The sequence below is a fragment of the Phyllobates terribilis genome, unplaced genomic scaffold, assembly GCF_046119375.1.
Source record: "Phyllobates terribilis strain yellow unplaced genomic scaffold, ASM4611937v1 Scaffold_5__5_contigs__length_657084704, whole genome shotgun sequence".
NCBI lineage: Eukaryota > Metazoa > Chordata > Amphibia > Anura > Dendrobatidae > Phyllobates > Phyllobates terribilis.
This window is the reverse complement of record NW_027362765.1, coordinates 268,222,646-268,239,423: the sequence shown is the minus strand read 5'-3', so window position 1 is coordinate 268,239,423 and position 16,778 is coordinate 268,222,646. Positions and strand designations below refer to the sequence as shown.

General features: G+C 37.8%; 1 protein-coding gene across 3 annotated transcripts in view; it reads right to left on the bottom strand.

Annotated features, from left to right (window-relative positions):
- Nucleotides 1-12,578: 12,578 nt before the first annotated feature.
- TMEM100 (transmembrane protein 100) overlaps nucleotides 12,579-16,778 on the bottom strand; it is a 70,699-nt gene continuing 66,499 nt past the window's right edge. For 2 of the 3 annotated variants that reach the window (XM_073684135.1, XM_073684136.1), the window contains one exon: nucleotides 12,579-16,679. In XM_073684135.1, the coding sequence (XP_073540236.1) occupies nucleotides 16,209-16,613 (405 nt within the window). In that variant the 5' untranslated portion in view covers nucleotides 16,614-16,679 and the 3' untranslated portion in view covers nucleotides 12,579-16,208. The remainder of the gene's footprint in view (nucleotides 16,680-16,778) is intronic. The other variant, XR_012322041.1, reaches the window with a different exon arrangement.

Sequence of the window (16,778 nt, the reverse complement as noted above, 5' to 3'; positions counted from 1 at the left end):
GTGGCCATTTATATGGATACACCTAAATTAAATCAGAATGGTTGGTTATATCAACTTCCTGTTTGTGGCACATTAGTATATGGGAGGGTGAAAACTTTTCCAGATGGGTGGTGACCATGGTGGCCATTTTGAAGTTGGCCATTTTGGATCCAACTTTATTTTTTTCAATGGGAAGAGGGTCATGTGACACATCAGACTTATTGAGAATTTCATAAGAAAAACAACGGTGTACTTGGTTTTTAACATTACTTTATTCTTTTATGAGCTTTTTTACAAGTTTATGACCACTTATGAAATGTGTTCAAAGTGCTGCCCATTGTGTTGGATTGTCAATGCAACCCTCTTCTCCCACTCTTGACACACTGATAGCAACACCGCAGAAGAAATGCTAGCACAGGTTTCAGTATCCGTTGTTTCAGATGCTGCACATCTCGTATCTTCATAGCATAGACCATTGCCTTCAGATGACCCCAAAGTCTAAGGGAGTTAGATCGGGAAACCTTGGTGGCCATTCAACTGGCCCACGATGACCAACCACTTTCCAGGAAACTGTTCATGTAGGAATGCTCGGACCTGACACCCATAATGTGCTGGTGCACCATCTTGTTGGAAAAACTCAGGCAACGTGCCATCTTCAGTGCATAAAGAGGGCAATACATCATCATGTAGCAATTTCAGATATCCAGTGGCATTGAGGTTTCCATTGATGAAGAATGGCCCCACTATCTTTGTACCCTATATACCACGCCATACCATCAAGATACGAGATGTGCAGCATCTGAAACAACTGGAAGCCTGTGCTAGCATTCCTTCTGTGGTGTTGCTTTCCGTGTGTCAAGAGTGGGAGAAGAGGGTTACATTGACAATCCAACACAATGGGCAGCACTTTGAACACATTTTATAAGTGGTCATAAACTTGTAAAAAACTCATGAAAGAATAAAGTTACATTAAAACCAAGCACACCATTGTTTTTCTTATGAAATTCCCAATAAGTTTGTGTCACATGACCCTCTTCCCATTGAAAAAATAAAGTTGGATCCAAAATGACCGACTTCAAAATGGCCGCAATGGTCACCACCCATCTGGAAAAGTTTTCCCCCTCCCATATACTAATGTGCCACAAACAGGAAATTGATATCACCAACCATTCACATTTAATTTAGGTGTATCCATATAAATGGCCCACCCTGTATATATATATATATATATATCTATATATACTGTATATACAGTGAAGGAAATAAGTATTGGATCCCTCGCTGTTTTTGTAAGTTTGCCCACTGACAAAGACATGAACCATGTATAATTTTAAGGGTAGGTTCATTTAAACATTGAGAGATAGAATATCCAAAAAAAATCAAGAAAATCACACATTGTATAAATTAGATTTTTTTTTTCATTTTGAAGTGAGAAATAAGTATTTGATCCCCTTCAAACCATTATGAGTTCTCGCTCCTACAGACCAGTTAGACGCTCCTAATCAACTCGTTACCTGCATTAAAGACAACTGTCTTACATAATCACCTGTATAAAAGACTTCTGTCCACAGACTCAATTAATCAGTCAGACTCTAACCTCTACAACATGAGCAAGACCAAAGAGCTTTCTAAGGATGTCACGGACAAAATCATAGACCTGCACAAAACTAGAATGGGCTACAAAACCATAAGTAAGACGCTGGTTGAGAAGGAGACAACTGTTGCTGCAATAGTAAGAAAATGGAAGAAATACAAAATGACTGTCAATCGACATAGATCTGGGGCACCATGCAAAATCTCACCTCGTGTGGTATCCTGGATCATGAGGAAGGTGAGAGATCAGCCTAAAACTACACGGGGGGAATTGTTAATGATTTCAAGGCAGCTGGGACCACAGTCACCAAGAAAACCATTGGTAACACATTACGCCTTAAAGGTTTAAAATCCTGCAGAGCCTGCAAGGTCCCCCTGCTCAAGAAGGCACATGTGCAGGCCCATCTGAAGTTTGCCAATGAACACCTGGATGATTCTGTGAGTTATTGGGAGAAGGTGCTGTGGTCAGATGAATCAAAAATTGAGCTCTTCAGCATTAACTCAACTCATCGTGTTTGGAGGAAGAAGAAGGATGAGTATAACTCTAAGAACATCGTCCCAACGGTGAAGTATGATGAGGGAAACATTATACTTTGGGGGTGCATGTCTGCAAAGGGAACATGACGACTGCACCGTACTGAAGGGAAGATGGATGGGATCATGTATCGAGAGATTTTGTCCAACAACTTCCTTCCCTAAGAGCATTGAAGATGGGTCATGGCTGGGTCTTCCAGCAAGACAATGACCCAAAACATACAGCCAAGGCAACAAAGGAGTGGCTCTAAAAGAAGCAAGTCATGGAGTGACCTAGCCAGTCTCCAGATCTTAATCCCATAGAAAACTTATGGAGGGAGTTGAAGCTCCGAGTTGCCAAGCGGCAGCCTCAAAATCTTAATGATTTAGAGATGATCTGCAAAGAGGAGTGGAAAATTCCTCCTGACATGTGCGCAAACCTCATCACCAACTACAAAAAATGTCTGACTGCTTTGCTTGCCAACAAGGATTTTGCCACCAAGTACAGTCATATGAAAAAGTTTGGGCACCCCTATTAATCTTAAGCTTAATGTTTTATAAAAATTGGTGTTTTTGCAACAGCTATTTCAGTTTGATATATGTAATAACTGTTGGACACAGTAATGTTTCTGCCTTGAAATGAGGTTTATTGTACTAACAGAAAATGTGCAATCTGCATTCAAACAAAATTTGACAGGTGCATAAGTATGGGCACCCTTATCATTTTCTTGTTTTAAATACTCCTACCTACTTTTTACTGACTTACTAAAGCACTTTTTTTGATTTTGTAACCTCATTGAGCTTTGAACTTCATAGCCAGGTGTATGCAATCATGAGAAAAGCTACTTAAAGTGGCCACTTGCAAGTTGTTCTCCTGTTTGAATCTCCTCTGAAGAGTGGCATCATGGGCTCCTCAAAACAACTGTCAAATGATCTGAAAACAAAGATTATTCTACATAGCTGTTCAGGGGAAGGATACAAAAAGCTGTCTCAGAGATTTAACCTGTCAGTTTCCACTGTGAGGAACATAGTAAGGAAATGGAAGAACACAGGGACAGTTCTTGTTAAGGCCAGAAGTGGCAGGCCAATAAAAACATCAGAAAGGCAGAGAAGAAGAATGGTGAGATCAGTCAAGGACAATCCTCAGACCACCTCCAGAGAGCTGCAGCATCAACTTGCTGCAGATGGTGTCACTGTGCATCGGTCAACTATACAATGCACTTTGCACAAGGAGAAGCTGTATGGGAGAGTGATGCGAAAGAAGCCGTTTCTGCAAGCACGCCACAAACAGAGTCGGCTGAGGTATGCAAAAGCACATTTGGAGAAGCCAATTTCTTTTTGGAAGAAGGTCCTGTGGACTGATGAAACCAAGATTGAGTTGTTTGGTCATACAAAAAGGCGTTATGCATGGTGGCAAAAAAACACAGCATTCCAAGAGAAACACTTGCTACCCACAGTAAAATTTGGTGGAGGTTCCATCATGCTTTGGGGCTGTGTGGCCAATGCCGGCACTGGGAATCTTGTTAAAGTTGAGGGACGCATGGATTCCACTCAGTATCAGCAGATTCTTGACAATAATGTTCAAGAATCAGTGATAAAGTTGAAGTTACGCAGGGGATGGATCTTTCAGCAAGACAATGATCCAAAACACCGCTCCAAATCTACTCAGGCATTCATGCAGAGGAACAATTACAATGTTCTGGAATGGCCATCACAGTCCCCAGACCTGAATATCATTGAACATCTGTGGGATCATTTGAAGAGGGCTGTCCATGCTCGGCGACCATCAAACTTAACTGAACTGGAATTGTTTTATAAAGAGGAATGGTCAAAAATACCTTCATCCAGGATCCAGGAACTCATTGAAAGCTACAGGAAGCGACTAGAGGCTGTTATTTTTGCAAAAGGAGGATCTATTAAATATTAAGGTCACTTTTCTGGTGAGGTGCCCATACTTATGCACCAGTCAAATTTTGTTTGAATGCAGATTGCACATTTTCTGTTAGTGCAATAAACCTCATTTCAAGGCAGAAACATTACTGTGTCCAACAGTTATTACATATATCAAACTGAAATAGCTGCTGCAAAAACACCAATTTTTATAAAACATTAAGCTTAAGATTAATAGGGGTGCCCAAACTTTTTCATATGACTGTATTAAGTGCTGTTTGCCAGAGGGATCAAATACTTATTTCTCACTGCAAAATCCCAAAAAATGTATCTAATTTATACAATGTGATTTTCTTGATTTTTTTGTGGGGATATTCTATCTCTCAATGTTAAAATTAACCTACCCTTAAAATTATAGACTGTTCATGTCTTTTTCAGTGGGCAAACTTAGTAAAACAGCAAAGGAGCAAATACTTATTTCCTTCTCTGTATATACTGTATGCATAGTTACTTATATCATATAGGAAACATATAACATGATAGGTCATCAATGTTTGATTGGTGGGGGTGTGACACCCTGCACCCCCCGCCCATCAGCTTTTCTCCTTGCCGGCGGCTGCCAGAAGTGCTCAGTTATGGAGCTGCTCCGTCTACTGATAGTGGCCGGGTACTGCACATCCGCCCCCACTGATACATACACATAGAATAACACACACACTGCTACACACACACTTATACTCATAGAAACACAAACACACTCATACACATAGCATAGCACACACACACTCTCTTCCCCTGATGAAGCTGTGACATGCAGCGGTACGCGTGGGGTTTGTCTCATGACATCTGGGCTATGTTTTCGTCCATTTAGATTCCATCATTGTCTTTATCTTTACAGACGATTAGGCTATGCACTTATCATATAGGATTGTGTGATTTTTTGTTTCATTTTGGGCGTGTTTATTGCTTTACCTTTACATATTATGGGTTTATTTGATACTTATTGATTTCATATTGGTTCTAGCACTTGGCCATATTTCTTGCATTATTACACTTTTCAGTCATATCACTTTATGGGCTGGTACACAGGATATATTATTCTTGACATGATTTTTTGGACACAGATCCCTTTTCTATATTTGTTTTTATACATGTATGCATAACTGGTCTAGACAGTATATTCTTTATTTTTATGTTTTTTTATATATATAAGCCCTCGCGGGCAGGGTCCTCTCTCCTCCTGTACCAGTTGGTGACAAACTTTTTTTTGTTCAAACTATTGTACTTGTTGTTTGCTATTTATACCCCTTTTTCACATGTAACGCGCCATGAAATTAATAGCGCTATAATAATAATAATATGTTAAATAGTTTACAGATTTAGCCCATTTCTTCACTGCATACAATGGATGTCAGTGTGTGTATTGATAATTTTAAGAGTTCTTAATGGTTTTAAATTTGTACTGTGTGTCCAATAAAATTTTCATTATTTTAGGTGTGCTCGTCGCTATTATATTGCTTTTCTTTATGAGTGCAGATAGCTGACTACTTGTCACTCACACAAAATATATACACCCTCTGCATTTCCTTTTATTCATTTTTCTGTTTTGGCATGTTTTATATAATCCTTTTGTTTTCGCAGCATGGCTACAATATTCTTTTACAGCATAACAGTTTCTGCTTAAGTGTTGGCTCCTTATGAATCACAATAGCTGGGAACGACACTGGCAGGGATTTCAGGAAGGGTGAGCCAGACTATTGTGAAAAGTCTATCTACTCCCACCAGAACTCTCCTAACTTTAAGGGGCCACTTGGTGATCAGAATACCCTTTTTACATCAGCAGGAAGACATTCCCAGCTTAAAAGCAGCATGATAATATCCCACTTAAGAATGCAGCCTGGATTATTAGTATACGACAGTTCAAAGCTATACAGAATGTGAAGAATTCTAACAAATTGCTTAGAAAACTCAGTTGTAATCAAAATTATTCATCAATCAATGCAAATTAGGTTTATAAGCTTAGAAGGATTCAGCTAGTCCGTTTTTAATCACATGATATCATAAGTCTAATGGAAAAGAGAAGAATTAACTGGGTAGAAATTAACAATCATAAGTCCACAGTGCTATATAATATGATGATTGCAATATATTAAGAGGATAAAAATATTGATGTGAGTGCTTCTTTAATTTGCACCTTTTTTATATTAACTGTTCTTGGTTTCATCTTTCTTTTTTTGCTCAGAATTATGGGTGCTGTTTTGGTCATGCAGCTGTTTTAGCCTAAGTCACCAACTGCAATTTTTGCACAATTCCGCTCAGCTAACATCCTAAAGTTCAAAATCTGTCTGGTGTTTTGCGCAGTTAAAGATTTACTTTCAACATTTGAAAGGATTGTGAGACATTTTATCCTAAAAAAACCCAAAGTGCCAAAAAATGGGCTTTGTGCTAATTCCTCTAATACTGTGCACCTACTTTGATTAGTTTTGGAAAAATCTGCCGGTGCGAGAAGAAAGATAACAAAAAATTGCCTTACCTATGTTGTCCTCCCCTCCTTTTTTCCTTTAGTGGTTCCACATATTTCAAAGACCTGCTGGCACTAATAGACACAAGGTCAGCTGCTGAAAAGGGAACGAAAACTCCCGAGATCTCAATCTGCACATGTGCCGCAGGGAAATCAATGGGAAGGGGACTCCGCTCACAGCTGACATTTTTTGAAAGCCCAGGGTTCGCAGCCTCACACCGTCGGGACACCCTCTCCTCCCAGCACAGGCCCCCCAGCATTGCCCCACTCCTGCGGCTGCTGCCTCCCCCTATCGCCGGTAAGCTACCGTAAAATCGGACTACAGGATGCACCACCATTTTATTTATTTATTTTTTCCTATTTTCCTCCCCAAAATTTGGGGTGCATCTTATAGTCCGCAAAATGCGGTATTGAAATAATTTTCTGGCGTTAAATACTTCTTTTTCTGGAAAAATTTCACTTTCGGCCATGACTGTATATATATTACACTGAATCTGATGAAATAAGAATTCAAAATGATTGAATGAATGTATTTTTAGAGCCATGGTGCAAATTACTCTTGTACAATCACAGCAATTGATGCTACTTCTAATGCATTTTGAATGGTTAGTGATTTTATTCTATCTATCTATCTATCTATCTATCTATCTATCTATCTATCTATCTATCTATCTCTAACTGTATATTGGTTAAAAGAGGGTTGTTGTATTAACCTGCCAAAACCGGCCACCTAAATAGCTGACATTCCTGGCTTAGTCGGCTGGATGAAGTTCTGGGCAGGCCAAGAATGAATGTACTTGAAGAGGTTAAACTCACAACCAAGTAGCAACCGCAATAAACATAACGCAAATAACATGAAATTCCATTCCCCCTCCAACGTCACTGTGACCGGCATACATCAACCAGACTAGGCTTTAGACTGCACTAGGAAACCTTAGTCAACAGCTGTAGCACCCAGTCCCACAGAACACCTAAACTGTACACTACTAAAGCTCACTCCCGTTCTGGCAATGCTAGAACTAGGAATCCTTTTTTCTTTAATCCACCTGTTCAATTATTTATCATGCTATGTGTTTCCTGTTAATTGTCACTCATGCACAGGCTTTATGTTGTAAGTGGACACCCTAATATTTTTAATGACCTTAAGCAAAGTGATTGACATTGGATAGCCGTGTCAGGTGTTCCTAGTGACGCAATATGTTCTCCCAGCAGCAGGAAAGCTTCCTGTCGTGATTAAGTTGGAGCTATGAATGTAACAAAATGTGTTGTCAACTTTCCTCTGATGCAAGACATTTTATTATAGTGTCTGGTAACAGAGCAATGTAGCAACGCAAACAGTGGCTTTAAATACACCGCTCTGCTCTCCCCCCATCCAGCCTTCTACATGTATAGCAAGTCCTATTTTAAAACACTGGCATCGGAGATATCTATCAAACCACCGATGTGCCCTCAAATCTCCAGATGCATCCAGAATTTATTTGTGTATGCCTCCAGATCCTTAATAGAATACAATTTCAGACGGATATATGAAATTTTAGATTTTTTTTAGGGTTATATTAGCTAAAAATATTGGGTTCTTCATGTTTACTTAAAAAAAAATGTATTACATTTTTCACATTAATAATATAAAAATAAGAATTGCAATAGTCCATTTTATACAGCAGTATAAAGTACCGTATGATGAAAAGAAAAAGATGATCTATTTCACTTTGAATGGATAACCACAAATACAGGGAGAATGGGTATGTCTGAAGACATTGGACAGGGGGAGAGGAGGAGACTATGAATGAGATATCTAAGACGTTCAGGCAGAAACACTTATGGAGGACTGTGTCAACAAGACCAAACACAAACCTGTCTAACTAAGCAGATGATTGAGGGAAAAAGTGAAATAGTGATTGATTTTCCCCAAAAATGTGACAGATGTTCAAATCTGCAAAAGGGAAGTCAATGATCGCAAATTAGCAGCACTTATTATGTAGACCCTTCCATATTTTAACTAGAAATGGTCTATGTATGTTCTTTAGGTTAATACCTGATTTGTAGAGAATATTTTATTAAACTATGCAGCAAGATCCCATCAGGCAAACTGAAATTTCACACATTACAATGGCCTGACACTTCCTCATCCATATCACAATCCATCATTCATACACAACAGGCAGATTTCATCTACTCACTTTATCATGAGTTTTATTTTAAAAATGTAACCTCAGCTATGGTCTAAGCATACTGGAAATATGAACTCGACTGTGCTCACAAATTCCTATGTACCGTAAGTCTCGGTAACACTTTGCCTAGTAAGCATAGCTGTTTTTACTCCAGACGTGACCTGCCTTCTGTTTCTGTATCAAAATGTGGCTCCATGACATCCACTTTTGTCAGCCATATTATCTTTCATGTGGTTGGTTCTTCTGTCACCTAGTCACTCAGATCCCCCTTCTCTCTATAATTTTACAGGCAGGAACATTACAAAAAACCTTTCATGGTCCCATCCTGCTCACTGAGTAAAGACATTGAGTGGAACATCTTGAGGCATCAACACCCAAATATTTATTGGTTTATCGGTTACAGCCTTCACCGAAACTTATAGTTACAAGTGTAGTTCAGTTGGAAATCTGCAAGCATTAACTTGACACTTCATTGGGTTCTTTAGACCTTCTTGTCTCAAACAGGCCCAAGCATGGTCCAAAACTAAAAAAATATGTACTTATCTCCCGATTTCCCACTGCTCCTCTTTAGAGAAGCTCGAATCCTCCAAAGGTCTCCGAGTTTTCTTTTCTGACGGGAATACACATGTGATTGCTGCAGATGTGACCAGACCATTTATACTAAGTTTTACAATGAACATGCAGAGCTTTTACGTCAGATTTTTTTTAAAGGGTCATCCACTAACAGAAAACATCTTATTAATGTGCCCAAAGAAGCAAGAAAAAACACCAAAAAAAGATACTCACCTCCTGGATCAGTGTTGCTTCTCCACAGTTAATTCAAATCGGACACTTAGAAGTATATTAGCATCAATCCCACAAGCTTAAGTGATATTCTCAATATCAGCAGTTACTTACGATCTTTTACGGTGGTGCATAAGCTATAGTTCAAAACTGACATCAATATTAAGAAATGTGGAAAGCAGCACTCACCAGATCTTTCTTGGCTTACACAGGGGAACATTTATAAGATTATCTCAGCACAGGAACATTTTATTTAAACACATCCAATTGTAGAAGTTATTATTATTCCAAGATCTATTGATTAAAATCAACTTTTGTTTGTGGGAAAACCCCTTTAAGGCCATGTTCACACGTTCAGTATTTGGTCAGTATTTTACTTCAGTATTTGTAATCCAATATCAGAAATGGAACACTCATAGGAAAAATATAATAGAAACACGTTCTGTATTTATCACCCATTCCTGGTTTCGGCTTACAGATACTGATGTAAAATACTGACCAAATACTGAACCTGTGAACGTGGCCTTATTTCCAAATCCCTGCAAGCATTAATAAGGGATTATTCAGTAGTGGTGTTTTCTTTATAGCTGGCTAAACCATTTCTACATTATAGTATGAACACTGAGGAAACAAACACAAAGTCTTGGCACACTGCTGATCACATTTTGTAACTAGCTGTAAGGTATGAGTGTAGACTTTCTAGATTTACATTTTTAAGTTGTTCTTTAGCGGGAAACAGTTAACCAGTCTTCACATGATCATACAAATCCCTGTTGATTTCATATTGCACATCAAGCTGAGCAACCTGTGGATATTGCTGTGTTGAAAGTCGGATGTAATTGTTCTTTTGAACAAGCGATATGACAGTGAGAACTTCCTATGAGTTTATTTTTTCCTCTAGAGCCGCAGGATTCATGTTTAGTGATAGGAAAGAAAGACTTTATAAAAGTAGCATTTTTTCCATTATTACCGCTACTGTCTTTTAGCTGACCAATTGTTATTAGTATATCTTCAACACTCAGCCATCAGTCATGCTTCTAATAGCTTACTAATGAGAAGGATGTTCATGCATCTTGGCTACTAATGTAGGGCATTTACAGTGGCAGACACATAAGAGATGGAGCCTAAATTTCACACAGTGGCACCTCATTATAATGTTGGCTTTGCTACCCTGGACAAAACGGGAGTGGACTTTGTCTCCTCCAACACTTTTCTTTTGTAAAAATGCAGTACTAGTGGAGAAAGGAATCCTGAGCAGATTTTTACTGCCTAAGAGCATATATGATAGTATCCACGAAACCTGGGTCTTATAGTAATGGTTTGGTCAACTTCTAAAAGACTTAAACCCATGTCCATATAGGTAGACCATCATTGAAGTAAAAAGTGGATCGGGAATATAAGGTCCAAATTAGCCCTCTATTTCAGACATGACAAAAATGGGAATTCAGACAAATAAAACAAATCAAAGAAGTAATATCAAAGCTCAAATTGAACAACTTTATCAAAAAAAATGTAGTATTAGCTCAATGCAGAATTTAAAAAAAAAGTCACTAATATTATGTTATGTTCAAGCCAAGTGGATGCACTGTGGATTTTCAACTCGGATCTTCTCCTTATGATGTAGAAAGAATCCATAATGGAAATTGACCACTGTTGTAGAATTTAATCCCATTTCCTGACAATTTATGCTGCGGAAACCAGGGCAAATTCGCATTAACCCCTGCACGACCGATGACGTATATTTACTTCATCGGCCATGTCCCTGTCTTTGATGCAGGCTCACACGCTGAGCATGTATCTTTCCCTGAACTTTATGGCCGATTTAATCAGCCATCAAGTGCCTCTAACAGCTGTTAATCATTAAATGCCGCTGTCAATCATTGACCGCAGCATTTAACACTTGCAGACATGAAGCGCATCATTGAGCCTGCCCATTGGAGTGCCCGTCACGGGATCGCAGGGTGCCGATGGGTTGTCATGACAGCTGGGGGTCTGCTGAAGATCCCAGTGCCTGTCACGACGATCCTCCCATGAACACCAGCCTGTGGTCGGCGTTCATAAGAGAATATGATTTTTGCTATACATAACAGTGCTGAAGTTCTGCTATGTATAGCACAGGCGATGGAATGATCACATCTTCAAGTATCCTAAAAGGACTATTAAATACAGTAAAAAGTAAAAAAAAAAAGTTTGAAAAAATCTAAAAAAAATGAAAAAAATACAAAACTTCAAATCACCCTCATTTGCCCCATTAAAAATAAAACAATTTAAAAAAAAAAATACACATATTTGGTATCGCCACTTTTAGAAATGTCCAATCTATCAAAATATACAATAAATTAATCTGATTGGTAAACAGCGTAACGAGAAAAAAAATCAAAACACCAGAATTACGTTTTTTGGGTTCTGAAACATTGCAATAAAATGCAATAAGAGGCGATCAAAAGATCGTATCTACCCCAAAATGTATCAGTAAAAACATCAGCTCAGGGCGCAAAAAATAAGTCCTAACACAGCCCCAGATCCTGAAAAATTAGACTGTTACGAGTCTCGGAAATTGGCGACAAAAGCAAAAATTTTTTTTTTACAAATTTCTGAATTGTTTTTCTCCAGTTAAGTAAAAATAAAATTATACTATATTATATATTATTACGGTATCTGCGCACTCATACTAACCTGGAGAGTCAAATTGCCAGGTCAGCTTTATGATATTTTGTACATTGTAAATAAAAAACTGGAAAAAAAAAAAACATTGTGGAATTGCACTTTTTTTTTGCAATTTCCCCGCACTTGGAATTTTTTCCCCATTTTCCAGTACACTATGTAGCAGAATGAATGGTGTCATTTAAAAGTACAACTCGTCCTGCAAACAAGCCCTCATACGGCTATATAGCTGGAAAAATAAAAAAGTTATGGCTCTTGGAAGAAGGGGAGGAAAAAACGAAAACCGGAAAATCACCACGGGGTGAAGGGTTAAATGTATAATTCACATGGAACACATGCAGATCAAGTCGCAATTTTTAATACGCGTTGCAGCAAAATTTGCTACAAAATCCTCTAAAATTGCCAACAAGGGAACCTGTAAAAAAAGATTTTAAATTTATTAATACCAAACAAAAAACACAGCCTTAATAGCAGCACTATTTTTTAATAAAACATATATCTCATACAAAAACAGACCAAAAAGTGCTAGGTTGAATAAGTTTATCGTTAATTTACAAAAGGTGACACATTTAAGTATAAATCACATTTAAGACAAACAGAATTACAATTAGCCATCTAAATACACTGTAAATACAACATGAGTAAAAAAAATCTACAAGTACCACCAATATCATTCACTGCAGCACAATGAAGTACTGACATCCAAGATTTGATTTCAGACCTATGTCTCGGACACTAGATTAGTTTTGTTGCACTTTTAGTCTCATGGAATAATTGCTACAGCTACGGACATTTCATCCTTCTTTGAATTTCCAAGATACAGTTTTGATTATCTGCGAAGCTGAACGTTTAGATAAGTCATCTGAATGCATATTATTTCTGGAGACAGAAAAAAGCAATTATAATGTTTGCCAGATATGCCATCACTGGTTGTTTTCATAGGGTTTGAGGGAGTTTCTACAAGTGAGAATTAAAGCTTATTATAGCAAGTTCACAATTCATAATATATTCAATGTACAGATTTTGCAAAGAGCAGGTTTAAAGGCATTCTACTGTTGGACCAAAATTGTTAGATAACAGGGATGTAATATAGGTAGCACAGTAAATGCAAATGTCTCTAAGCACTGGTGCCTGATAAAGCCCAATGGACCTACAACTATATAGGAGGACAACAATATGATGCTTGGGCAGGCCCCACTTGGAGAGGCTCACATAAAGTGCAATAACTACACTACTAACAAGGAGGACACCTGTATAATGCTTGGGAAGCTGTGAGAAGGCTCACATAGCTCCAGTGGCCCACTACTAAATAGGAGGACATCAGTATGATACTTGGAGAGGCCCATATAAAGCCTAATGGTCTCATTACTACATAGGAAGACACCCCATGATGCTTTGGGAGGCCCACATAAAGCCTAATGGCCTCCCTACTACATAGGAGGACAGCTCATTATGCTTGGAAAAAGTTTAGTATTAGGGGCTATGGAGCTTCAGGTTACACCAATTAAAGGGAATCTGTCAGTAGGTTCAACCCTCCTAAGCTGTCTATATAGGAATACAGGTCATAGAAAACTGATTAAATGATACCTTGATATCAGCAATCCAATGTCTTATTCCAGAGAAATCCATGTTGTTTGTAATAAGTAAATGAGCTGTTAAGATCTAATGCATGACAGATCTTCCGGAGAGTCTGTTTCCAGTTCTTAAAGGGGAATCCCATCTCCAATATCCCATCCCAATATGTAGCAGGTGTAATGATAATAATAATATTAGCAAATACCTCCAATTAGAAATTGTTTTTCTGATACGGTATGTCTCTTTCCCCATACAGGGAATTGCAGGACCTTAAGTATCCATGGTTACGACCACTGATATAGTGACAGTTAGTTAGCTAGTTGCTAGTGGTCGTAACCATGGATACCTAAGGTCCTGCAATGGCTGCACATGAGGAAAGAGACACAGCGAATCAGAAAAACTATACTACATTTCTAATTGGAGGTATTTGCCGATATTATTACACCTACTACATATTGGGATAGGATTTTGGAGATGGGAATACACCTTTAATATAAATGAAAGGGGGCATTACCAGTGTGATATGTAGATCAGGGAAGCAAACTGTCAGTCATTACATGTCTCACACTGGTAACACCCCCTTTCATTTAAAATAAGCTTAGGAGGCAGATTCTCATGTAGATCAGTGTCTCGTCTATAGATCTCAACATCTCATTTACATATTAAGAAAAACATGGATTTCTGTGGAATAAGACATTGGATCTCATATATGAAAGTATCATTTTATTCAGCTTTCTATTACATAATAGACGTCATATAGACGGGTTAGGAGGGTTTATCCTACTGACAGATTCCCTTTAAATAGAATACAAGAGTGAGCATCTAGTCCTCCCACTTTCTAACACTAATCGTTTCCCCTTCAGAGGCCAACAAAATGGCTGTACTTTCATTAGCTTTGAAAATCCTGTACAAGTCGGGTTACATGGAAACTAGGGACATTCATAGGTTCTTTCAGATAAGAACATTTATTTATTATAAATAATTTTACAATATTAACTAAATGTCTGTCGTCTTGCATAGTGAACTATAGTTGATTCACCCATGAAATATGACAATATGGAGAATTCGTCCAAGTCTTTACTGTAGGACTATAATACCAACTTTCTATCAATTGCGAAAAAATTACACACATGCCAATTTGAAAATCCCATAGGTAAAAGGGCAGAAGAGAAAAGGAGGTTAATGAATAATCATGCGTACTACGTGGTTCAGTTTATCCCATAGCATCTATCCTTTTCGTAGTTACAGATCTAGCAAAGGAAAGACGCCGGATTTTGTGGGGAGGCTGAAGTTGGGGTTGGACCCATATTAATTTTGCTATGTTCCTTCCACAGTTTACATACTTGTTCTTATACAGTATGATTATGATGAAATGTCATCCAAATTTACCAATAGGTTTAGTAAAATAATGACAAAAATTAAGCATTTACATGGGGATTGTCTGAAACCTGAGGTTTTCTGTTTTTTGTTTTTAGTGTTTGAACTTGGGAATTAGTAACTGAAAGTCACAATGGAACAATTTAATAAGTCAAATTCAATTTGACTGACAACTTGTTGAAGAAAATATCTTGTCATTAGGTGACAATTGGAAATACAAAGAAATTGTGACTAAATAATATATTAGATTCTACCTGAAATATCTGTTCTCTGTATGTCTTTTATTATATTAGAATAGTATTGTGTATATTGCCAAAGCCTCGTAGCTGAGTTTAGTACACTTCAGAAGTATGTTCCTGTGCTGATAATATCTATGCATTTTTAATACTGTGTATCACTCTAGGCTTAATATAATTATTATGACTAGTGTCTGCAAGTATATTTTTGTGCAAATTAGACATGAATCACTCATTAGGATGTAATTCTTAATCTAATGATACATCTAATAGGCTTCTAACATCTTTACAACTATTATTACATTATTCATGTGCAGTTCCCCTTATTGATTTCAGTTTAATGTAGCTTGAGTTATAACAGAAGAGTCAACATCCAAAAACATGATGGCTGCTGCTACTTTACTATAATCCACATTAAAAAATGACTTAATAACACAACTTGCCTAACGAAACAAAGTAAACTTAGGCTATGTGTGTGTCCTATTTTTCCAGCAAAAATGGACAACCATTGGGCAAGAAATGCTCCAGTTGAGGAACTCATTGGCCTCTATAGTGAATATAACACTGGATAGAAAAAAATGCAAGTATGTACATAACATTAACATTGCTGCTCTGGTTACAGAATAGGAGCATTAAAGATAATTTGAACCGACCAACCAAATATTGCTATTACAATCAGAAGTCCTCATAATAACCAACATGCATGGCCCAATTTCAGGAGCTGAAATTAGAAAACTGTATGAGAAATGCACTGACCCTAAATGTCAAAATGAACCCTATCATACTCATCACAACCTCAGCTCAATGTACAAATAAATGCCAAAGCTCAATTGTTTCAAAAATGTCCAATATGTCCAACTGATGCAGACCAGTTGTAGCCCACATCATTCAAGATGTCCTCCACAATTAAGCAAATAAACTCCTTTGGTTTGCCACTAATGCTGTCTGACTCTCTCTCCTTTTAGCTCTTTTTTTCCGTTGCCTAATTTTCCAGCACAATGCACTGGAGCAGACCAGAAGGAGTCCAGAAGAAAGTAGGACCAGCCCAAAGACAGAGATAATGGATCCATGAGAGTTGAAACTATAAGCCACTGCTGTGACTACAATGCCTGCTATTAGAATAACCACTCCAAAAGGGATAGTGCAACGATAGCAAGATAGCTCTGCTCCACCTGTCGCTGCAGTTAGTTGGGTTTCATTCACTCTTGGAATAGTTGTAATGACACAGTCATTGGCACGCTTCTCCACCATCATAGGGTCTGAAGACTTTGGAGAACCCAAAAGTATATCTTTGATAGGCTGCTCCATCATTTTGCTTCCATCAAGTTTGAGGTGTGAATTTATGCAACTTCTTTATTGGGTCCAAATCTAATTAAACTGTGCAGAAAAACAAACAAACACAAATTAGTTAAATATCCATATATATCCATATATAATATATAAGTATAACATGTAATTCTACATCTAAGACCAAAA